The 23949-nt window shown below is 41.7% G+C and overlaps 2 protein-coding genes and 1 pseudogene across 3 annotated transcripts in view; 2 read left to right on the top strand and 1 right to left on the bottom strand.

The window, feature by feature from the left end:
- Nucleotides 1–7717, bottom strand: part of VMP1 (vacuole membrane protein 1) — a 138919-nt gene extending 131202 nt beyond the window's left edge. Inside the window, exon 1 of the mRNA XM_020991832.2 lies at nucleotides 7592–7717. The gene's annotated coding sequence lies outside the window, so the exon portion shown is untranslated. The remainder of the gene's footprint in view (nucleotides 1–7591) is intronic.
- Nucleotides 7718–10366: 2649 nt separating this feature from the next.
- PTRH2 (peptidyl-tRNA hydrolase 2) lies at nucleotides 10367–23191 on the top strand. 2 transcript variants are annotated; one of them, XM_020991970.2, is made up of 2 exons: nucleotides 10367–10484; nucleotides 22494–23191. In XM_020991970.2, exon 2 carries the CDS (start codon nucleotides 22513–22515, stop codon nucleotides 23050–23052), a length of 540 nt encoding a protein of 179 aa, XP_020847629.1. In that variant the 5' UTR covers nucleotides 10367–10484; nucleotides 22494–22512; the 3' UTR covers nucleotides 23053–23191. The 2 variants fall into 2 exon arrangements, with proteins under 2 accessions (XP_020847629.1, XP_078012228.1); XM_078156102.1 differs by lacking the exon at nucleotides 10367–10484 and adding an exon at nucleotides 10866–11001.
- On the top strand, nucleotides 13124–17641 carry LOC110212114 (large ribosomal subunit protein eL33 pseudogene; annotated as a pseudogene).
- Nucleotides 23192–23949: the final 758 nt, after the last annotated feature.

Genomic DNA, 23949 nt, shown 5'->3' with positions numbered 1-23949 from the left:
TAACAACTCAAATTTATATAAGGGTTTAAGGTTTATGAAGCTTTCCATAGATGATTCCTATTCCCTCTTATCTTCAACCTCTTCTCTCTCACTCTTTTATCTCTCTGCCTACAAACATGCTCAGGTCTCTCAGCCTATTCTTTAAAAAACGTCTCCAGCACCCAGCCACCCCTTTAAGTTCTGGTCCTCTTTTCTCTTCCTTTACCAGCTACAATCTAAGAAAGAATAGACTCAGTGCCAAAATTCAAGAAAGAATAGTCTTTGCTAGCCAATTATACTTCCTCTTCATTCACTCACATTCCTCAGCCTCCTGCAATCTAGCTTCCATCCCCTATCAAACCTTCTGAGATACGTAATCAGTTTTACTGTTTCTCTGCAAGTCTGTGAATAAAATGTCAAGCCTATATTCTAAAAGTACAAAGTTTCAAGAAATGTTTGAATTTCAAAAGTACAAAGTCCCTCAACAAAAGTTAGGAAAAAGACGTCCATAGGATCACAGACCTCCGATGTCCTCTTCATAAAATTATTTAAATAACTTAGCTTAAATAAAATCTATTCCTGGCAACTGTGCATAGCTTTTCCTATGTTGTTTTGGTTTGCACCTTTGCTTTCAGGAAACAATCAACTCTGTACCTAAAATGACATACCTTTTCAGTTGTTTTGGAACAAAAAGTTTTACACCAATATGGTTACCAAACATATACATAAATATTTCCAAGTTAATAGGATTTAGAGTGTGAAGGAACTCAGAGATCTGAGTCTAACCTTCTCATTTACAAATGAATAAACTGAGTCCTAGAGAGATAACTGAGTTCTGTAAGATCACACATGTAGTGAGTAGCGGACCTAGGATTTATTCTAAAAGGTTAAAATAAAATACAATCTTAAAACATTTTGACCAAAAAAGTGGGAATCAACTCTTTACTTGGGGACGGGGGGGGAGGAGGGGGAAAGTGGGACCCCCCCTCAGGCCCCAGGCTGGAATGTTGCATATGTTGTCAGACCAAGACAATGTATGTTTCTGCTGAAATCTTTTTCCTCTTTATTTTGAAATCTTTTGTTATGACAGTTGGCCTTTGGGCACAGACAGAAAAGACTTTGTAGGAAATAAATGTAATATAGCAACAAAAAGAATTAATTAAAAATTTAAAGTGAAGAGAAAGAAGTTTAAAAACAGAACTTGTGTATCCAATTCAAAGATTAAAGACTACTATGACTTGTTTCCCCAAATATATCATAAACTTCTTGAGGTCAGAGATTTTACCTTACATTTCTGTGTTCTCAGGTGCTACATTCAGAAGCTTGATGATGGAATAACTAAATAAAAAGCCACATAAACCATAAACTAGCCACAAAAGTATGCACAACAATGGATGTTTATTTACAAAGCTTTCACTAGGCGTCAAACAGCCTATTCCTTGATTCTTAACTACAATTTTGAGGCCACTGCTCTACCCCTAATTCTATCACTAATTCTCTCCTTTGAAGTTCATGTCTCAAGTTCCTTCTCCCCTTATTCTAGTCTATGCCAACCTCCTGAACACTTCCAGTTTCCTTAATGACTTCAACACTGTGCTAAGTAACAGAGATACAGATAAAAGTAAAAAAGAAAGCTGGTGGGGCAGCTAGGTGGCGCAGTGGATAGAGCACCAGCTCTGAAGTGAGGAAGACCTGAGTTCAAATTCGACCTCAAACCAAACACTTGACACTTAACTAGCTGTGTGACGCTAGGTAAGTCACTTAATCCCAATTGCCTAAAATAAAAAAATTAAAAAAAAAAGAAAAGAAAGCTGGTGCCTGCCCTCAAAGGAGCTTACATCCTAACAGAAGACAACACACAAAAGGAAATGAAAAGGTGGGGAGAGGGGGAGTAGGCACAACAGTACGGCAGGGAAACACTGGTGGTGATGAGTTGGTAGTATAGCCCAAAGAGAGATAAAGACATCTTTGGCCTGGGCCTCCTCCCTAAATTGGAGGTTCTGGAAGGAACCAGACAATCAGAAAGTGAGACCTCAGGGGTGAGAGTACTAGAATCAATTTCCAGTGCATTAATGTGTGAGTTTTCCCAAAGCCCTATCAACATTTGTCATTTTCCTTTTTTGTCACTTTTGCTAATGTGATGGGTAGAAAGAGCCTCAAATTTACTTTCATTTGCATTTCTCCAATATCAGTAACACAATAACTTTCTCACGGGTCCTTTTTCTCCCATCTTTTTACCTTTACCATCCTGGTTTGGGCTTCCGTCAGCTCTTAGCTAGACTCTTGCAATACCCTCCAAACTGGTCTTCTTACTTCCAGGCTCTCCCTTCTTCAATCTAGCCTTCATTGCTGACAAAGTAATCTTCCTAAACAAAATATGTGTCCGATAGTTATGGAATGCATGAATACCCTGTAATTTATGAATGTAATTGAATATTACTATACTATATTACAGATAAATGTGAAGAATTCAAAGAAACATGGGAAGATTTGTATGAAGTGAACTGCTAAAAGAACAACAAAGAGAATGACTACAACGATGTAAAAATAAAGTCAAAGTTTGAAAGCCAACAAAAATTTGGTCAAATACAATGGGTCATTAGAAATGTATTATACTACCAAGGTTTAAATTAACAACTGATAAACTATGAGTGTAAAATGACATATTATTAAGCAGTTTTGCTTAACTGTTATTGAGAAATATACTTTGTAGGCTGGTGTGTTTGCAGGAAAGTGTATGTTGTGTCAAAACAAATTATATCAATAATTTTAAATACATGTATTAACAATTAAAAAGGAAAAAAGTTATCTGCCTAATGCACATATATGATCATGCTACTTCCCTGTTCAAAAATATTCAATGAATCCCCCCCTACATAGTATAAAAGTGAAAAATCCTTACTCTGGCATTCAAGGCTTTCCATGTTCTTTCACTTCCTTGGCACTCCCTTTCACACTGCTAGTGCCTGCCCTCTAAGATTATCTTCCATTTGTACTGGGGTGTATGGGTGTTCAAGGAGGACTAGCACCTCTGTATAAGGCTTGCTGAACCCTTTTCAGGACTGCTCAACCACCTTTGGTGTCTTCCTAGCACTCAACTCTCACCAGTGGCTCCAAGAAGCTGCAGCACTCGCAGAGCCCACAGCCTGGTAAACCATCTCAGCAGACAAGCTAACTCAGGTTGAGGGTAACAGAGAGACCTCAAACCCATCAGTGAGTTAGGGGGTGTCTACCCTAAGCATGTGAAGACTTCCCCCAGTGGACTGGGTGAATGAGAATGATCTGTTCCAACGGCCATGAAGGCGACTGAAGCAGGCACTGTGGAGTGCTTAGAGCCTGGTCAGACAAGGAAGCCCAAAGTCATCCACTGTATCCCAGGCCACTGTCAGTCACCCTGACTCTTCTCTTGCCACTGGACTTTGATGGCTCTGGAAGAAAGAATGAGGCTGATGGCTTTGTGCAACTCTACCTCCCTTAAATCCAATTCACCCATATGTCAAGATATCCCTCTGTGATATCACTGATCCTCTCTGAAGAACGAAGCAACACCTTGCATTTGCACGATACGTAATCACGTATTCACAGTTATTTGCATGTTGTATCCATCATTAGAATGTTAACTCCTTGCAGGCAGGGAATATATTGTTTTAACTTTCTTTTTATACCTAGGACACACAAAATACACTTAACAAATGCTGATTCAGAGTGCACTTACTTAATAGTGCTGAATGCTAGAGATGAATTACAATCTGAGATGATTACCTCTAGGTAAGAGGAAAGATTCGAAAGAATAGTTTTTTAGACGTTCAATCATGAGACTAAACCATATGCCTATGTAAACCATGAGGCTCTCATAATTTGCTACAGTGTTTACTTGAAATAGCAAAGTACATAGCTAAGGTAACTTAACAAAATATAGTGTTCACTGTGCTAAACACAGCAAATTAAGTCAGGTTTAAAAAAATTTTTCAAAGGAACTACCAAGAAATTCATATAGCATCTTTCTCAGGTATTAGAGTAGATGATCTTTAGGCTGCCTTATAGTGCTAGATCTATGATCCTCCTCCTCAAATGTTTAGTGAGTTTATTAAGATTCCTTGGTATCCCCTAGGAGTGAAGCATTAACTCAGAATTACTGTACTGAAATCCCTCATTTTTTTCTTTGTCCAACCCAATCAGAGGCAAACCTACATCACTGTTTGGGTGTCTTTTCCTGGCAGTTACTTGACTTTATTCTTAATGCAATCAATTCAAAACAGAAAAGTAAACTGAGAACATTTTCTTTTCTTTTCTTGAGTTTAAGCTTAACAGACATCAAATAAAATGAGACTGTGCATGAAAACACAAACTCTATTATATACAGCCTGCTTTTTCCTTTTAAGTATAAAATGAATTCAACAGGTAACTTTCAAAGCTGTCCTTCTTATTTGTGTTTCTTTCTGTTCAAAAGAAACCATTTTCACATATACTATGTAGACCATATCAACAACACATAAACCCCTCTGATAACAACTGTGGCAGAGTGAAAAGAACATTGAATAGTCTGTACTCGGTCAGGAGAGTTGGGTTCCAAGATCAGCCTCTTCCATTTTTGGCTGATGCTGGGCAGTTCTGTGGTTGTCAGTTCTCTCTTCACTTCCTTTGGCCTTATATATAAAAAAGGGGTTAGATTATATGATATTTTAAGCCCCTACCAGGTCTAATATGATTCTACCCCTATGATGAACCAGCTGGTTTCAGTGAGCCTCGCATGTATGTAGCTATTTCTATGAGGTGTTCTGACTACTACAAAACTTCTGCTTAACTACACACAATCACTTTAAGTGTTAACTTCTCCTATACTTAGATCCTTAGAACCATAAAAATTACAACTGTGGAAAAATAATCAAATTGGCAATTACATTTTAAGTCATAGAAGAATGGAAGCAAAGCTACACTCATTTTCCAGTTTAGTAAGTATAAACTAAAATGACTTGCTCTAAACATCATTACATTCAAATTCTATTGTCTGGCACTAAAATGTGTACTCAAAATAAGGTAAAGGTCATCTCAGAAAAGTGCTTTATTTACAGATGGAACAAACGAACACACCGTCAACAAGACACAGGCTCTCCCTAAATAAGCCAAGGTATCAATATTCTGTACTACCACAGCAGTATCCTTCATAATAAGACCTGACAAAATCTTTCAGCAAGTTAGCATTAGTTCTGTTGACAGTTTAAACAGAAAAATGGATCATTCTTTAACAGCAAAAAAGCATTTTTATGTTCTTCTCAACAGTGTGGGAATATTCTCCTATAATAGAGGGGTAATCAGGGACCCATGGTGATCATAAAAGGTTTAATATTAAGTACTACTCTAGTGGCTATCCTGAAGAGTAACGTTGTTCACTGTTTTGTTGTTTCAGTCACGTCCGACTCTTTGTGACCCCATTTGGGGTTTTCTTGGCAAAGACACTGGAGTGGTTTGCCATTTCCTTCTCCAGATCACTTTACAGATGAGGAACAGAGGCAGACAGGGTTAAGTGACTTGCCCAGGGTCACACAGTTTGTAAGTGTTTGGGGCCACATTTGAACTTGGATCCTCCAGACTGCAAGACTGGTGCTGAATCCACTGCACCAACTGGCTGCCCTTTAAGAGCAGTATTACAGCTCCATGGCAGGAAAATGGGAAGTCTCAGAAAAAGTTCCCAAGTGGGTTGGTTGAACAAACAAAAATCAATACACACAACCAATAAATGAAACTTATTAGTAGTGTGGCATGGTAGAAAGACACTGGATATGGAAAAAGAGGGCCTGAGTTCAAACAGTTCAAAGCACTGCTATTTACTACCCACATGTCATCTTACTTATGAAGTAAGGAAGTCATCTTACTTCTTTGCACCTCAGTTTCCTGATTTGTATGATGGTATTCAAATATACTACAATCCTCCAGAAGAAGGAAATCTGTTCTGTTAATGAAATTAAGGCTAAAAACCCAAATATAGGTAATCATCAGCTAACAAGTACACATATTTAACTCTAGTCAAGGGACAGTCCACTGTACCATCCAGCTGGGTGTCTCATCCTTCCAAAATTTAAGGAAAACATTACCCTGATTAGGTAACACAAAATGTGTACAATAATATAATTTGTCCCTAATGGCAGGTATAATAATTAGCATATATCTCCTCTTACATTCAGTACCTAAAGCCATTTGGTTGTGGCCAAAAGATCCAATTCTCTATTTATGACACTACTGAAAATGAATGTCTGAGCTCTCTTTCCCAAACTGACAAAGCAATGTAATCTGTTATGTAATGTAAATCTGTTTTGTTAGTGGAATTGGGGCTAAAAATCCAAATATATGTAATTTTCTGCTAACAAGTACATCCATTTATATAACTCTAGATAAGGTGACATCCATTATCTATACAAACTGTTTACATACAAATGGGTGTCTCATCCTTTCAAAAATTTAAAGAAAACATCCCCCTGACTAGGAAATGTAAACTATGGCTAATAATATAGGTATAACAATTAGCATACACCTCCACCTATATTCAGTTGCTCAAGTCATCAGGGTTGGCCAAAATACGCACTCTATTACTATACCACAAAAAAAGTCTACCCAACTTCTCTTTCCCGGACTGTAAGTAATTTAACTGTAAAACCTATCTCAAAATTACTGTTATGAACTGAAAAGTCAAAATCACTGAATTTCCTAGAAAGGTTCTTAACAAGGGCTGAGTGATTTGGTTGCTTAGATGGATAGAGGGTAGAAAGTGGCAAAGACACTGATTGGGAGGCGTCTGTGAGAATTCAGAAAGGAAAAGAAAAAAACTGGGTACAGTTCGGTTTGGGGTAAGGGAAGGTCATCCATAAGCCAGCAAGCAATGAGAAAAGGTTTTTCTGCCTCTGTCCAGCCTCTTGAGATTTGGGGACCAAGAAGAGTATCCCAACAGGTGCTTTTTTTGGACCACAATCCCCTTTTGCCCTCAAATCCAGCTTAAGAGGACAGAAGAGGAGAGGGAGAGGGAGAGGTGAGAGGAGAGAGCAGATGAGAAAGAGGAGAGAGAGAGAGAGACGGAGAGAAGGGAGAGGGACACAATGACAGACACAGAGAGCCAAAGACACAGAAACAGGAGGGGAGGAACAGAAGAGGGGAGAGGGGAGATAGAGGGACAAAGTGGTTCGGGGAGGGAGGATGAAGTCGGGACTCTTGGCCGCTGAACCCGAAGCAGCCACGATGACCGCGGGGGAGCTGGCAACTGCCCGCCGGCCCGGCGCTGAAACAGGAGCCCCAGAGGCCGAGCAGGGAGCGATTTCGGAAAGCTGAGCCGGCTCCTGCTTGGGGCCCAGGCCGGTCGGTGCCTTCCCTGCTCTGGGCAAGGGGGGCGGCAACCGGGGCTGTGTTCCGGGCGTCCCGCGACGTCCCTCCCTCTCTCCCCACCGCACCGGGAGCCGCTCCGCTTGGCTGGCCCGGGGGCCCCGCGGCGGCGGCTGAGCAGCGGGGAGAAACCGGGAGCCCCGGCAGCCGCAGCCCGAGGACGGCGCAGACTGAGGGAGCTCCCGGCAGGGCGGCCGCCGGCTCCCGGCCCCCGGCCCCCACACTCGCTCCCTGATCTACATACCCGGCGGCAGTCCCTGCCCCGGTTCCGGCTCTGGCTCCGGCTCCAGCTCCGGCTCCGCGAGAGGATCCTGACCGACTCTCACATCCGCAGATCGGCTCGGGCCAACCGGAACTTCCCCCCCTCATTTCCGGTCCACTTCCCTGCCTTCCTCCGTCCTCGGCTCCTCCCCTCGCCCCAGGCGAGGCGTACGTCATTCTGCCCGCTTCTCTCTCTACTCTTGGCCATCTCCTGCCTGTCTTCAGTGTCCCTTCACTTCTCTCCCTGCCCTTCTGTCTTCCTTCCTCCTCTTCTTTTCTGTGCCACCCTTCCCCGAGATGACGCATTTCTACATTCTCCCTCTACTTCACCTCCATCATCTGCTCCTTCCACCGTCTTCTCCTTTTCTACTCCTTGCTCCCTCAACTCCCATCTCCTGTCCTGCCTCCCCATCCAATCGTGACCTTCACCCCCTTTCCCTCTCCTTCCTCTCTGCCCCCTAACCTTTCCCTTCACACTCTTCTCTCACTTCTCCAATCACCTGTCCCTGTCTCTCATTTTCCTTTCTCTCACTTTCCCCCTCTTCATTTTAGCTTTTACTCTTCCTTTCCTCCTGCTTTTCCCCTCCTCTCTTCGCTCTTCCTTCTTTTTCCTCCTCCCCCCTTCTCTCTTCCTATTCCTCTTCCCATTCCTTTTCTCTTCCATCTTCCCTTTCTCGCCTTTTCACTCCTTCTTTCCTTGTCCCCTTTTTTCTTCTCACTCCTTTCTCTCTTACCTCATTCTCTTGTCTTCCCACTCCTCTTTTCCCTCTTCCCCTTCTCTTTGTCCATTCCTCTTCTCTCTCCCCCTCTCTCTCACCCCGTTTTCCCTCTCTCCTCTTCTCTTCCCACCCATTTTCTCTTCCCACTCCCCTTTTCTCTTACCTCCTCTTCCCTCCTTCTCTTCTCTTGTTCAGCTTCCCTTCTCTCCTTTTCATACCTTCTCTTTTCTCTCCCCACCCCTTTTCTCTCTTCCCCACCCCTTCTCTTTGTGTGTTCCCCTTCTCTTTTCTTCTCTTTCCCACCCCTCTTTTTCACCCTCCCCTTCTCTCCTTTCCACCCATTCTCTTTCCTCTCCCCTTCTCTCTTTCCTCTTCCTTCTCTTCTCCCTTCCCTTCACTTTTGAAAGCTAGCTTCTTTCTCCTCTTTCTCTTTTCACTTTTCCCTTCTTCTGTTTTCCTAATTTCCCCATCATTCCTCCCAGTCTGGCCTTTCCTCCTGCCTTCCCCCCTCCCCTCCCTGTTATAGCCTTTTTATCAGTCCCTTTTCCCTTTCAGTCCCTTCTTCAATCAATGAGTCAAATAACAAGTATTCATTAAGCACCTGTGTGCCAGACACCACGCTGGGCACTGGGGATTCAAAAACAAAATAAAACAAAAAATGAAAGCAATATCTGCTTTCAAGAAATTTGCCATATATAGAGGAGATGACATGTGCATATATAAGTATATACAGGATAAATACAAAATAAATGTTTAAATAAATATATTTCCCCTTAACAACTAGCAAATTCCCTCTCAAATTGCTTTGTGTTTATTATTTTTATATTTATTCTCTAATAATAAGCTTATAGCTTCTCTAATAATAAGCTTATAGCACTTTTAAGGTTGGCAAAGGGCTTTACATACATTATCTAAGTGGATCCCCACAACTTTGACATGGACTTATTACTATCCGTTTCTTCAGATGAGGAAGTAGACCAATGAAGGTTAAGTTGAGTTGCCTGTCACATAGATAGTATCAGAGGAATGACTTGAACTTAGGTCTTCTGACTGCGGGTTCAGTGCTTTATCTACTGAGTCATTTATATATCTAGATATTGAGCTAAGTTAATTAGCATTTATTAAGCACCTAATACGGTAGAGTGCCAGGCCTGGAGACAGGAAGACACATCTTCCCGAGTTCAAATCCAGCCACAAACGCTGTAATCCTGGGCTAGTCACTTAACCCTGTTTGCCTCAGTTTCCTCATCTGCAAAACAAGCTGGAGAAAGAAATGGCAACCTCTAGCCAAGAAAACGCAAAAACGGAATCTCAGAGTCGGTAAAGACTGAAAACGACTCAAAAAGCACCTATTATGTGCCAGGCGCTGTGCTTAGCAGGCTGGAGATGCAATGAAAGGCAAAAATAATCTCTGCCCTCAGAGTTTACAACCTAATCCTGTTGTCTCTCCTTTTAGAATGCAAACTCTTAGCTAGTAGGGATTCGTAGTATTTGTATCCAGCGCTTAGCACTGTGCCTGGCATGTTGTAGGGTGCTTAATAAATGTTTATCAATTGCCCCTCAGAACCTTGCTTATTAACTGGTCCCTGACAGGTTAAATGCTTGTTGATGGTCGATGGAAGGTAGTTAGTGAGGGAAGTTATCCGTCCTGGGGATCAGAAAGGTTATGCTGGTTAGAAGGTGGTACTCGAGTTATGTCTCGAAGCAAGTTGGGAATTCTGAGAAGGGAAGGTGAAGGAGGGCATTCCAGGCATGAGGAACGGCTGGTGCAAAGGCGTGGAGACGGGGTACGGGGTACCGAGAAAAGTGATGTATAATGAGGCTGCAAAGATAGGCTAGGGCCAAACAGTGAAAAGATTTAAAAGCCAAAAAGAAGAGTTTTCACGTTTTCTAAACGAGCCAAAAGGAAGAGCCCTCGCTCATCTCTGGCTCGCCCCACCCAGCTTCCTCTGACTCCTCCCAACCACCTGTATAATGATTCTCGCGAGATCTTAGGGCAGTTCCGGAAACCCAGCACAGCAGGGAAGCGAGGGCTGGGATGATTTATCCCTCCAAGCCAGTAGCCTCGGTCCCCGGAACTGGCTGTCGTAACCCGGAAGAGATAGCCCGCGCGGGAGGAAGAACGTGGCGGCAGAGCTGACGTGAAGGAAACTTCAGGTAGGGAGGAAAGGCAGGTGTCGGAGGTGGAGCGGCCCTCGGGAGCGCCCACCCCAGCCGGGGCTTTCCTCCGTCTCAGCCCAGGCCTGGGATGGGGGCCTGAGGTAGACGGGCGGGACGCGCCCAGCCTCCTCCGCGGGCGCTGGAGCTAAGGCCCTTCAGGCCCCGAGGGGAAGAAGGGGCCGCGCCGCGAGCTTCCCCACTGGGAGGGGAGCTGCCCTGGAAGGTGCCCGGGCTCTCCCGGTCCTGGGAGGGTCACGCGTCAGGGATGCTGGAGTGGGCAGTTGGGGTTGGCCCCGCAGAGCGGCTCATCCAAACCTTTCTGCTCAATCAGATATGCTGGCTCTCCCTGAGCCCCCCCACAACTCACTAAGTGCTCATAATCTGCAGAGGCTCCATGGAGGCCCACATCTACATCGCAAGAATGTTGGATTGGAATGGTTTATGAGTCCCATGATGCAGTTGGTTTTCCAGTCCGTTCCAGTCAATGAAAATGAGGCCGTTCCTCTTGCCTGTGGTTTGTCTTCAGATCCACCATCATCTCCTCCTTTCCTCGTTTTCAGTCTTCTCCTCTGTTCCTTTTCCGTTACACTAGCCTTGTGTCTTTTTTTTCTGTATTCCTGCCAAACTTCCAGAAACAGGCTCTGCATCTACTCCCTTACTACCTGTTCTCCTTGGCACAATATGTTTTCTGACTTCACTGCTTTACTGAAACTTTTCCTTCAGAGGTCATCAGTGTCTTCTGGATTTTCAAATCCAGTAGCCTTTTCTTTGTCTTCATCCCTTACGATTTCTTCACCATTTTATACTGTCAACCACCCCCTCATTATGGTGAGTCTTAAGAAAATATCTTGGCTCCTGTTACACAATTTCTTTCCTGTTTTCCTTCCTTCTTTCTACTGTGATCCTTCCTTAGTCTCTCAAGATCCTATCCTTTCACACACTATTGGTCTTCATGATCCAGTCCAAGCCCTTTATCACCTCTGTGTACGTGATTTCCAAATTTATATGTCTAGCTCCAGTTTCTTCCCTGAACTCCACAATTACATCACCAGCTATGTGCTGGACGTCATCTTCATCCACATTCCCCACCAGATGTCAGATTTAAAATGTCTAAAATCCTCTTCTCTTAATTTTATCATATATATGAGAAAATACAAATTTCTTAGTTTGGCATTTAAATTCTTTCATAATCTGGCCCCAGTGTAACTTCATATTACTCCTTCACAAGCTCAACATTCCAGCCAGACTGTACTATATGAACCGTTGCTCACTCTCATACTGAAATCTCTATATTCAAGAACTGTTTCATACACCAGAAGTGAACTGCATCCACTCTACCTTCATTCCCTGATGTCTTACCTTTTTCATAGCATCATCCCCACTGGAAGGGATTACTTCCTATCAGTTTTTCATAGAGTACCTTATCACCATTTCCCCTTTCCCTGTACCCTCCTTTTCTCTGTCTTTTTTTTTTTACTTTTACCATGCTTATATGGGTATGAATTGTATCTTCTTTATTAGATTGTAAACTAAGTTTGTTTCCCCTGTAACTGGTGTGGCATCTTTCAGGTCACCACAATACTTACACAGATTTAAGTGCCTGCTGTATGCTAGGAACAGATGAGGGCTTGAGAGACAGCCTTGAACCTTCTAATCACCTGCCTTCGTTATTTACGAACACTCTTCCTAGACTCATAACCAATAATTAGCTCATTCTCCCCATCCCAGTAATACTGAATTAAAGAACAAACCTCCCTGTCCAAAGCCAGGTGTCCACTCTTTCATTCCCATCCACCACAACCTTATTGATTCCCTTAATGCCCTGCTCCAGATCTGCTCATCCCTTTCCACGGTGCCTTCTGGAACTTCCACTTTAAGATCAGTAAATATCCTTTCATTTTAGAATTTTTTCCTGTCTTGCTTGTTCCCTCTTCTGGTGCTCAATAAGAACTGGCTCTCTATAGATGACAGTGCATCCCTGGTTAACCTTTACAGAACTGGTTATACCTTCCTTCAGCTACTGATTATCTGGTCCTGATCTAGAAATTGAAATTCCCTATTCTCCGTTGCCACTTTCTGACTTTCTGTCATCATCATTTGACAACTTTTCCTTTGTGGTTCAATTTGTCCAATTTCATCACCTACTCCAGACCCTTGGTGGCTTCTTATTTTACAATCTCCAGGTCTTGTGCCTTCCTTGAGTAGTTCTTGATTCACAGTCTTCTTCTCTACCCCAGTTTCTGCCCTAGGGTACTTCTATGTACATGTAAATTCTGTATCCCACTCACTGAACTAGCCACTCTAAACCTGTTTCTCCGTAAGCCTCCTACAGCAGCCCCTCTCCCCATCTTCTCAGCTGAGGACCTTGGCCTTAGACTTCACCTAAAAAGTTGGTGTCATTTGCTACAAGTTGTTTTCTTCCTTTGTCTTCAGTCATCCTCATTATCTGTTCATTACAGTCCCTGAAGAGTTGGGCTTTGGAACAGAAGCCATCTCCTACATACAACTTTGTCCCACCCCCAAGCATCTTCACCAGCAGTGGGGGACCCCCACTATCATCCTCATTTTTTCTAATCTTAAATCTGAATCTTTTTCTATCTACTGGCTACTCTTATTAGATACTACGATAGCTACCCATGTCTCCTCTATCCTTAAAAAGAGACTCTTATTAGATACTACGATAGCTACTAGCTGTTATCCTGTCTCTCTTTCCCTTCTCAGCTTTGTTGAAAAAACTATCTACACTTTGTGCCTCCATTTCCTGTCCTATCACCATCTTATAAACTCTCCACAATTTGGCTTCTGACTTCATCGTTCAAGTAAAATTCCTCTCTCCTCCTGATTGCCCAATCTGGTGATCTTTTCTAAATCTTCATCTTCCTTACTGCCTCTGCAGCATTTGAAATTGTTGACCATTCTCTGGGTTTTTGTGACCCTGCTTTCTCTTGGTTCTCCTGCTGATACTTCTCAGTCTTCTTTGCTGGAATTTTATCTATGTTACACTTATTAATTATGGTGATCTCTCACAGGCTGTATCTTGGACCCTTTTTTTCCTCTCTACTATCTCCTTTGCTGATTTCATCAGCGTGCATGCATTCTGTCATCATCTCTGTGCTGGATGATTCCCAGATCTGTATCTATTCCTATCCTTTCTTCTGAGTTCTAGGCCCTCATCACCAACTACCTATTAGACTTGTCCAACTGGAAGGCCCCTAGTTATCTCAAACTCAACGTGGCCAGAACAAAATTCATTATCCTTTCTCCAAAACTTCTCGTATTCCAGTGTTAGAGCTTCCTGATGTTAGAGCTACCACCATCCTTCCAGTCCCCAAGCTCATAACTTTTCTCTCATTCTCAGCTCTACACTCTCACTCACTTCAAAGTTCCCAGTCAGGTTCTGAATCTTATCTTTTTGCCATAACATATCATGTGTACATTCTCTTCTCTCCACTTAACCTAGATATCACCTAGTTCAAGCCATGATCACCTCTTGCCTTAGCTATTGAAATAGCCTCCTAATTGGTCTCTACCTGAAGTCTCTTCTCACTCAAGTGTACTTTCCATATAGTTGCCAAAGTGATTTTCCTTAAGTGCAGATCTGATCATGTAACCCCTTCCCCTTGCCCTCAGTTAATAAACTCCAGTGGCTCTCTGTTGCTTCCAGGATCAACTGTAAACTTCTTTTTTGGCATTTAAAGCTCTTTACAACTTCAATACTTCTTATACTTTGAATCTTCTTATGCTTTACCCTTGTCCACAACACTATGGGTAGCAAGAAAGCTATGACAGAGCAGTGTGATGAGAACCCAGAGAAACTCAGTGATAGTGACATTCCTTTCATGGTTACAAATCACAGCTCATTTCTCACGTCATTCTATGTATTTTTTGTATGTGTGCATATTCCCCTATAGATATGCCATAGAAGATCTACCCAGTATATTAGAAGGCTTCCTTTATGTATTTTTCCATTTTGGGTAACAGTACAGAATAGAATCATAAGTTTAGAGCTAGAAGAGACCTTAGAGGTAATCTTGTCTAACCCCCTCATTTTACATGTAAGGAAAATGAGGCCCACTGAGCTTAAGCAGTTTGCCCAAGGTCATTCAGTCAGCTAGCATTCATTAAGTGCCAGGTACTGTGCTAAGTGCTTGGGAAACAAAGAAAGACAAACCACCCTCCCGTGCACCACCACCCCCAGAAAAAGCCCCAAAACAGTTGTTTCTCTCAAAGGGCTCACAGTCTAACTGGGGAGACAGCACACAAACAACTTTATACCCATTTAGCTCTGTACAGGATAAATTGGGAGTAGTTGTGGAGGGAAGGTACTGAGATTGAGGAGGATTAGGAAAGCCTTCTTGTAGAAGGAGGGACGTCAGCTGAGATTTGAAGGAAGCTAGGAAGTAGGGGTAAGGAGGGAGAGAGTTCCAGGCAGGAAGGATAGCCAGTGAAAATGCAGAGTTGGCAGATATGGAGTGTCTTTTCCCTGGAATAGAAAGGAGGCCAGTGTCACTGGCTCACAGAGTAGGTGGAGGTGAGGAGAAGGTATAAGAAGATAGGAAAGGTAGGAAGAGATCACAAATAGTAAGTGGCAAAGCTGACAAGGAGAATCCAGTGTTAACTGCTTATTTCTAGGTTCTTTTGGTCTCCTTGTTGGACTTCCTCAGGAAATGGTAACTGTCTGTTATTCTTTTTTCTTGTACCCATTTCTTTTTCTTGAACATCAACAGCTTACTTAAATAGTTTGTTAGTATTGCCTCAAATGTCATACTATATCTCTTACTTTATTCTTCTGGTTTAATGTTGATTTTGATCTTTATCTTTGCTGTAATGAGTTACTGGTGTGACTGTACATAAACAACTGATTACGTTTCTGAATATAAAGATTCTCTTCTAATTCTGAAATTCTGTGTGAAGAACAACTGGGCTCTTCCTTTTTCCTCTGTCTTGGAGCCTGGAAGGCTTGTTGGAAACAGGACTTCTAGAACAGCAAAATGTCTGGAAGGCTGTGGTCTAAGGCCATTTTTGCTTGGCCACAAGTGAGTCCTATGAAACCAGAGGGAACATACAGCTGTTCTGAAAACTGAAAGGGGCTGTGCTTGGGATGAAATTGAATTCTGTTTAGGCAAGAGATGTGCTTATATATACAAAACAAAAAAGCAACACAATGATTCCTGGTGGGAAACCCAATAGAACAAGAGTGATCTGGGGAAAAGTTACTTAGGCTCATGGAAATAATGGAATGGTTTGAGCCAAGTTTGGAAGCAGTCTTCCTGCCAAGGCCATTGGACACAGGATCCAAGTGATGCTTTATCCCTCAAGGATCTAGAATATGAAAACTGAGTAAATAAAATTATACACGTTTTGCAAATGTAATAAAAAAAGAAAAAGAAAGACAACTGGGCAAGGACTTAAAAGGATCTGGGTTCTAATTACTTCTGGGCAATTAGTTCTGCCCAAAGCATAGGCAAAACATTCCAACCTTTTGAGCATCAGTTTATACATCCACACAGTAGTACCTTCCTGCCTCCATCACAGAGTGGTAATGAAGATTAAATGAGATAATCTCTCTTGAGCTCTCCATTCCTAAATCACTAGCTGCCTATTAGACAAATCCACCTGGGTACACATCTGAAATTCATCATTTCCAAGGTGAGATTCATTATCTTCCCCCTAAACCCACCTCCCCAAGTTCACCCAACCTATCCTAGCAAATCCTGTTACCCAAGTTTATAACCTTGAAGTTTTCCTCAACTCCTCTCTCCCTCAGATCCAGTCTGTTGCTGTCTTGTTGATTCCATCTCCTCAATATTCTCAAATCCATCCCTTTTTTTTTTCCAGTTACATACCCATCATTCTAATTAAGGCCCTGAGGATCACCTCTCACCCAGAGAAGTGTTTCCCAGTACATATTGACTCCCAATACGTATTTACTCTCACCCAAACCACTCAGTTCGTCAACCTACTCATTTCCTATGACTTACTCCTCCACCCCTCCTCAGCTACACATAAAGGTGGTTTTATGTATGTATACCCTTGATCTTACCATCACCCAGAAATGTATCACCTTCACATTCATCCACACTGGGACCCCTCAGTTCTTTCCCTGGCCATTACCTCTGAACTCTCTTCTTTTCCCCATCTTGACTCTCTGATGAACCACTTTAACTCTACTTCCTCTTCTCTTGAGTCCCTGTCCCCCTTATCATACCACCAGTTGTACCCTGCCTAGCCTTAGCCTTGGATAACTCCCGCCATCTGCGACTTTTGCTCTCATACTTGTGCTACTGAATGAAGGTGGAGAAAATTAACAACCGTTCTGACTGGTTCCATTACAAATTTATGTTATACAGCTTCAGTGAGACCTTCACTGCTGCTACACAATCCTTTCACACTTCCCTTATCAACTCACTGTCCCATTCTCCACAGCAGTTCTTCCAAACCTTTCTATCCTTCCTCAAATCTCCTGTGGTTCCTCTTCCCACCAGCTTCTTAGATGAGAGTCTTGCCTCATATTGTACAGAAAAAAATTGAGACTATTTACAATGAGCTCCTTCTACCCTGTTCTTCATCTCATATCACTCAGATGACTTCTGCCACTATCTGCTTCTCTTCACCCCTGTTTCACAAAGAGGTGGCTTTACTCCTTACCAAGGCAAACCCCTCTACCTGCACAAGCCATCTCCAACATCTCCCCTGTCATCTCTATTCTATTATTTATCATCAGTCGCACCCTCTCTATTGGCTCCTTCTCTACTGTCTACAAACATACTCATGTTTTCCTCCTCATCATACCTTTGCATGATCCTTTCTACCCCATTGTCATTCTATATTTCTTCTGCTCTTTGTGGCTGAACTCCCTGAAAAGGCCATTCACAATAGGTGACTTGACTTCTTCTCTTCTCATTCTCTCCTTAACCCCTTTTAAACTGGCTTCCAACCTCATCACTCTACTGAAATTGCTCTCTCCAGAATTACCAGTGGTCTCTGAATTGCCAAATCCAGTGGCCTTTTCTCAATCATTCTTTTCAGTCTCTCTGCAGCTTTTGATGCTATTGATCACCCTCTTTGATACTCTGTTCTCTGTAGGTTTGTGGGACACCACTTTTTACTAGTCCTCCTGCTTATCAGATCTTGCCTCAATCTCCTATGCTGAATCCTTGTCCAGAGTATGCTGTCTAACCATAGGTGGCCTTCAGAGCTCTGTCTTGGGCCCTCTTGTATTTTCCCTCTGTCACTTCACTTTGTGCTCTATTGCAATAGCCTGCTGGTGGGGCTACCTGCCTCAATTCTTTCCCTTCTCCAGTCCAGCCCCCATTCATCCACTAAAGTGATTTTCCTAAAATATAGATCTGACCATTTCACTACTCAGTAAACTCTAGTGGCTCCCTATGGAGTGTTCAGACAAAATGATCTGTTTAGTGTTCAAAGATCTTCATGACCTTATCCTCCCTCCTCCATCCCCTACCTTTGTAATATTATACTTTATTCCCCATCACATACTTTTCTATCTAGTGATACTGGCCTCCTTGCTATTCCATGAACAAGACACTCCACCTCTCAGTTCTGGGCATTTTCTCTGATTGTCCGTCAAGCCTGGAATGTTTTGCTTCCTCATCTCATCCTTCTGGCTTCCCTGGCTTTCTTCAATACTCAGCAAAAATCCCATTTTCTATAGGAAGCCTTTCCCAACTCTTCTTAATTCTAATGCCTTGCCCCTGTTAATTATTTCCTATTTATCCTGTATATATTTTGTTTGTATATAATTGTTTGCTTGTTGTCTCCCCTATTAGATTGTGAACTTCAAGGGGGCAGGAACTGTCTTTTCCCTCCTTTTGTATCTCCCTGCTGCTTGGCACAGTAGTAGACTCTTACTAGATGCATATTGACTTACTGACTTCTAGTCTCCCCTCTCCAGTCCTCATCCACACAGCCATCAAAGTAATTTTCCTAAAGCACAGGTCTGAACAGGATACTACCCTTCTCAAGAATCTTCTTTGGCTTCCTGTTGTCTTAAGGTTAAAATATAAACTCCTCAGCCTTCTCTTAAAAAACAGTCTTCCTTTTTATATTTATTTTACATTATCTCCACTCTATTCCAGCTAAAGTGGCCTACTTGTTCCCCAGATGTTGCATTCCATCTTCCAGTTCTATGCCTTTCTATGGGCTGTGCATCATGCCTAAAATGTACTCCCTTTGCTCCTTCTAGAATCTCTAGCTACTTCCTACAGGAAATCTTTCCTGATCCCCCTTCTTTTTTTAAAAATGTAAATAGTATTTTATTTTTCCCAATTACATATAAAGATAGTTTTCAACCTTCATTTTTTAGATAAGATTTCGAATTCCAAATTTTTCTTCCTCTTCCTCCTCCCTAAGTCATATGATATAGATTATCCATGTGTAATCATGTTGAACATATTTCTACATTAGTCATGTTGTGAAAGAAGAAACAGAACAGAAGGAAACAAATCCATGAAAAAAACCCAAAGAAACTGAAAATAGTATGCTTTGACCTGCGTTCAGATTCCATCAGTTCTTTCTCTGCTTATCCCCCTGCTTGTTAGCCCCCACTCTCTCTCTCCCTTAATTTGTATATATGTCTCTTTATTTGTTTATTTGTAGTAGGTGCTTAGTGAGTGCTTATGGAATTGAATAATGTTAGACCAACGCACTTTGTATCATCCTACGCAGAATTAAGATATTATAAAATGAAGGGAATCCAAAGGAGGATTCCAAGATAACAAGCATTTATATAAATGCCAGACACTGCTAAATTCTGGGGATACAAAGAACACAAAAAAACCAGTTCCTGCCATTAAGAAACACAGTCTGATGAGGGAGAAAACATGCAAACAACTATGTGCAAACAAAACATACAAACGAACAAAAAACATAGGATAAATTGTAGATAATCTCAGAGGGAAGACACTAAGATTCAGGACAACTGAGAAAAGTTTCTTGCAGGAAGTGGGACATGAACTGAAACTTGAAGAAAATCAGGAGGCAGAAATGAATCATCAAAGAGTTCCAAACCTGGAGCACAATCATCAGTGAAAATGCAGAGTTGGGAGATAACAGTGGCTTGTACCAAGAACATCAAGGAAGCCAGTGCCACTGGCACAGAGTAGGTAGGGGAGGAGTAACATGTAAGAAAGGGCAGAGGTTATGAAGGGCTTTGAAAGTCGATGAGAGGATTTATAATTGGTGGTTAGTAGGGAGCCACTGGACTTTGAGTTGGGGGTGACATGGTCAGATCTGCACTTCAGGAAAATCATTTTGATGGCTAAGTGGAGAATGGACTGGAATGGGAGAACAGGCTTAAGGTAGGGAGAACAGTCTGTTTCAGTAGTCCAAATATGAGGTGATGAGGGCTTACTCCAGTTGGTGGTAATGTCAGAGGACAAAAGAGGGCTTATGCAAGAGATGTTACAGAGCTTGAAACAATAAGATTTGTCAAATGATTGGATGGAGGGGGAGGTGGTGGCAACATTGAGAGTCAAGGATGGCATTTAGATTCTTCTTGGTGACTGGGAGGATGGTGAGGCACTCAACAATAATAAGGAAGTGAGGAAGAGGAGAGGGTTTGGGGCAAGAAAGAGTTCAGCTTTGGATGTGTAGGTTTAGGAATCTTAGGCTAATTCGTAGATATACATGTAGGTATTACATTTGATATATTGTAGTGATAGGTGCATAATAGGATGACTATGGTATAACTGTCCCTATAGGAGGAAGCTGCTTGTGAATGAAGGGATGATGATATTAGCTAGCATTTATATGTTAAGGTTTGCAAAACACTTTACAGATATTGTTTCATTTAATGTTCACAGCAACCCAAAGATTATTATCCCCTACTATTATCCTTATTTTAGTCATGGGGAAATCGAGGCAGAGGTTAAGTGACTTACCTGAGGTCACATAGCTAATAGATGTCTGAGGCAGGTCTTCCTGACTCCAGGTCCAGTACTCTATCCACTATACTGCTAGGTGCATAGGTAGTAGATTGAAACAGATTTGAAGAGGGGGATGGGTAGAAGTGGGGTGTCTAGATGGCTTTTTAAGCTTCATCTGAGAAATTAAAGCCATCTCTAGTCATATGAAAAAAATGTTCTAAATCACTATTGATAGAGAAATGCAAATCAAAACAACTCTCAGGTACCACATCACACCTATCAGATTGGCCAAGATGACAAAACAAGAAAATGATAAATGTTGGAGAAGATGTGGGAAAATTGGAACACTAATGCATTGTTGGTGGAGTTGTGAAATGATCCAGCCATTTTGGAGAGCAATTTGGAACTATGCCCAAAGGGCTATAAAAATGTGCATACCCTTTGACCCAGCAATAGCACTTCTAGGGCAGTATCCCAAAGAGATCATACAAATGGGAGGACCCACATGTACAAAAATATTCATAGCAGCTCTTTTTCTGGTGGCAAAGAATTGGAAATTCAGAGGATGCCCATCAATTGGGGAATGGCTGAGTAAGTTGTGGTATATGAAAGTAATGGAATACTATTGTGTTATAAGAAATGATGAACAGGCCGACTTCAGAAAAACCTGGAAAGACTTGTATGGTCTGATGCTGAGTGAAATGAGCAGAACCAAGTGAACACTGTACACAGTAACAGCCACATTGTGCGATGACTAATATTGATAGACTTAACCTTTCCCAGCAATACAAGGATCTGAGACATCTCCAAAGGCCTCATGAGGGAAATGCTATCCACATCCAAAGAAAGAACTATGGAGTTTGAATGCAGATCGAAGCACACTATTTGCTATTTTTTTTTCTTCTGTTGAATTTTATTTCCTCTTTCTAGTGGTTCCTCCTATTGGTTCTAATTCTTCCTTACAACATCACTAATATGAAAATGTTTAATAGAGAAAAAAAAGAGCTTCATCTGGAATATATAAAGGTTGGATCTGATGACATAAGATACCTTTCAACTCTTAAATCCTATGACATATATTGAGGTAATGTGTAATCAAAGTTGAAGGATTCTTACAGTCTGGTGAGGTGAAGGTAGCCATAGGAATTTGAAAGTTTGAATGTCAACTACTGAGAGAACTGTTTAGATGCAAGGAGATAGTACTAATGGTTCTGATGTGGGGGCAATAGTACTAGAGGTTTGTGAAGAATAACCAAGAGTTGAGGTTCAAAGACAATGAGAGGGAGTTGAAGGACAGCTAGGTGGCTTTTAAATTATTCTGGACCTCCTACTATAATAAGGTATTGCTTTTAGCTTGCCTGACAGTGGAAGGTGTGATAGTGGAAAGAACCTTGGATGTGGAGTCAGATGTAGGATCAAATTCTGGTTCTGTCTCTTATTAGGTAACTAGCAGTGACCCTGAGTAAGTGGAATTATACTGTCCTTCCTTGTGTTTCCTCTTCTATAAAACAAAGAAGGTAGATTAGATGATCTTCATTTCCAAAATCCTCTGGAATGTTGGAGTAACCCAGCCTCTGAGTCAAAGCATTGCCTTTAAGGGCATTGGAAGATTTTTGTATTTTTGGTTTGGGAAAGGTTTTTTTTTTCCTCTCGTATCTGTCTTAAGCAAAGACTGGGTACGTATAGTCAGGACATGGTGATAAGCTAAAATGCAGTAGTGACACCAGTGTGTCACAGCATCCTAACACAGTGGTGAAATTACCTCTTGAAAGTACAGAGAGCACTTTTATATCCTGGAAGCATTTTGATGAAATATCTAGTCCTTTTGTCTTATCCCAGCACTAAAAGTGGGAAGACAATTAAAAAGTGTTTCTTTTGGGTCCAAGAACACAAGGTTGTCTAAATTAATTACCTAAATAGTTCCACCTTGTCTACTTTAGGGCCTGAGGAAAAATTTTGGGCAGATGCACTCAAAACAAACTTGCCTAATTTTTTTTTGCATGTTCTTAGATATAAACTTAGAAGTATGTTAGAAATTATATCAATAGGTTTATCTAAAATATTTCATCACAGTATTTGTTGCTGAAGTAGTTAACTGTTATTATTTCTTTCCCTTTAGATATTTTAAGTCTGTAATCATGGATTACTTGTCTCACCCTGGCACACTCAGCCTGGCTGCTGGAGTTGCTTGTGGCATATGTTTGGGCTGGGGCCTCCGAGTCCGATTTGGGGTGACCTCCAGGACCCCCTCAGTAAGTGGTTCAAACCCAGTGAATAAGAAAAGCCCAGAGGCTGAGGCTGAAGCCAGCATCTTGGGAGAAAATGGGGAGTTCAAGTTGATAATTGTCGTCCGAAATGACTTGAAGATGGGGAAAGGAAAAGTGGCAGCTCAGTGTTCTCATGCTGCCGTTTCTGCCTACAAACAAGTACAAAGGAGAAATCCAGAGCTTCTGAAACAGTGGGAATACTGTGGTCAGCCCAAAGTGGTGGTCAAAGCTCCTGATGAAGAGTCTCTGGCTGAATTGCTTACTCATGCCAAAGTACTAGGACTGACTGTGAGCTTAATCCAAGATGCTGGGCGTACTCAGATAGAACCAGGCTCTCGGACTGTCCTAGGAATTGGGCCAGGACCAGCAGATTTAATTGACAAAGTTACTGGCCATTTAAAACTTTATTAAGCTGAATTCTGTGTGGTGATGAGGTCCAAGTCTTCTTAGATTCAACCTCCCTTTTGTTCTAATAATAAAAAAGTGACCTATAACTGTTTTTTAACTTTAGTGTTCTTGGAATGATATTAAAAGTTTGTTCTGGTTTGCAGACCACCTGCCTCTTACTTTTCCAATGATAAGCACATCCTATTTGAAATAATAAGCTAATACTGGACCTTACATAGAACTGACTTATTGCTAAGTGTCTTTGCTCATTTACAATGCAAGAAAAAGTCCATTTTTGCACCTCTGATGGTGCAACGTGGTAAAACAGCATTTCCCAGTGTTACAACTGTATCTTACATGAGATGTTACAATTTTAATGCTTTCTCTTTGAGAAAAATGGCAGTATTTGGTGTGGCAGAAACCTAGGGAATACTGCAACTAGTGTCTTAAAATGAAGTTACTTACCTTTGGTCTATTTCATAAATAACTAAAGCGATAATAGAATACTGGGGGTGTGTTACAGTGAGACTAATGCTGCATTAGCAACTGTCTCTGACTGTTTATGCAAGACTTCAAAGTGATGCAATACCATGTAATGAACTCAAGTCTTACATTTAGCCTCTTTTCTGAGGCTTTTGTCATTTGACAGCCTTAGAAGCAGTCTGATAAAGTGGAAAGAGGGCTGGATTTTAACCATAGTACTTGGGCTTATCCTGGCTTGTTTTGTGTTAACATATGACCTTGGATGGGTCATTCCCTCCTGTGAGCCTCCCTCAGTTTTGTCCTCTGTAAAATAAGGAAGTTGAACGTAATCTGATCTATTTTTAACTCCACATCTATGATTCTTGAATTTTGCTGAAAATAGGGTAGTGAAAACTGTTTATAAAACACTTCAAGCATGTTTTTCAGTTCAAAAAGAGC

Source organism: Phascolarctos cinereus, unplaced genomic scaffold, assembly GCF_003287225.1.
Source record: "Phascolarctos cinereus isolate Bilbo 61053 unplaced genomic scaffold, phaCin_HiC Scaffold_5;HRSCAF=322, whole genome shotgun sequence".
NCBI lineage: Eukaryota > Metazoa > Chordata > Mammalia > Diprotodontia > Phascolarctidae > Phascolarctos > Phascolarctos cinereus.
Note: the sequence above shows the minus strand (reverse complement) of the source record. Positions and strands in the feature narration are given on the sequence as shown.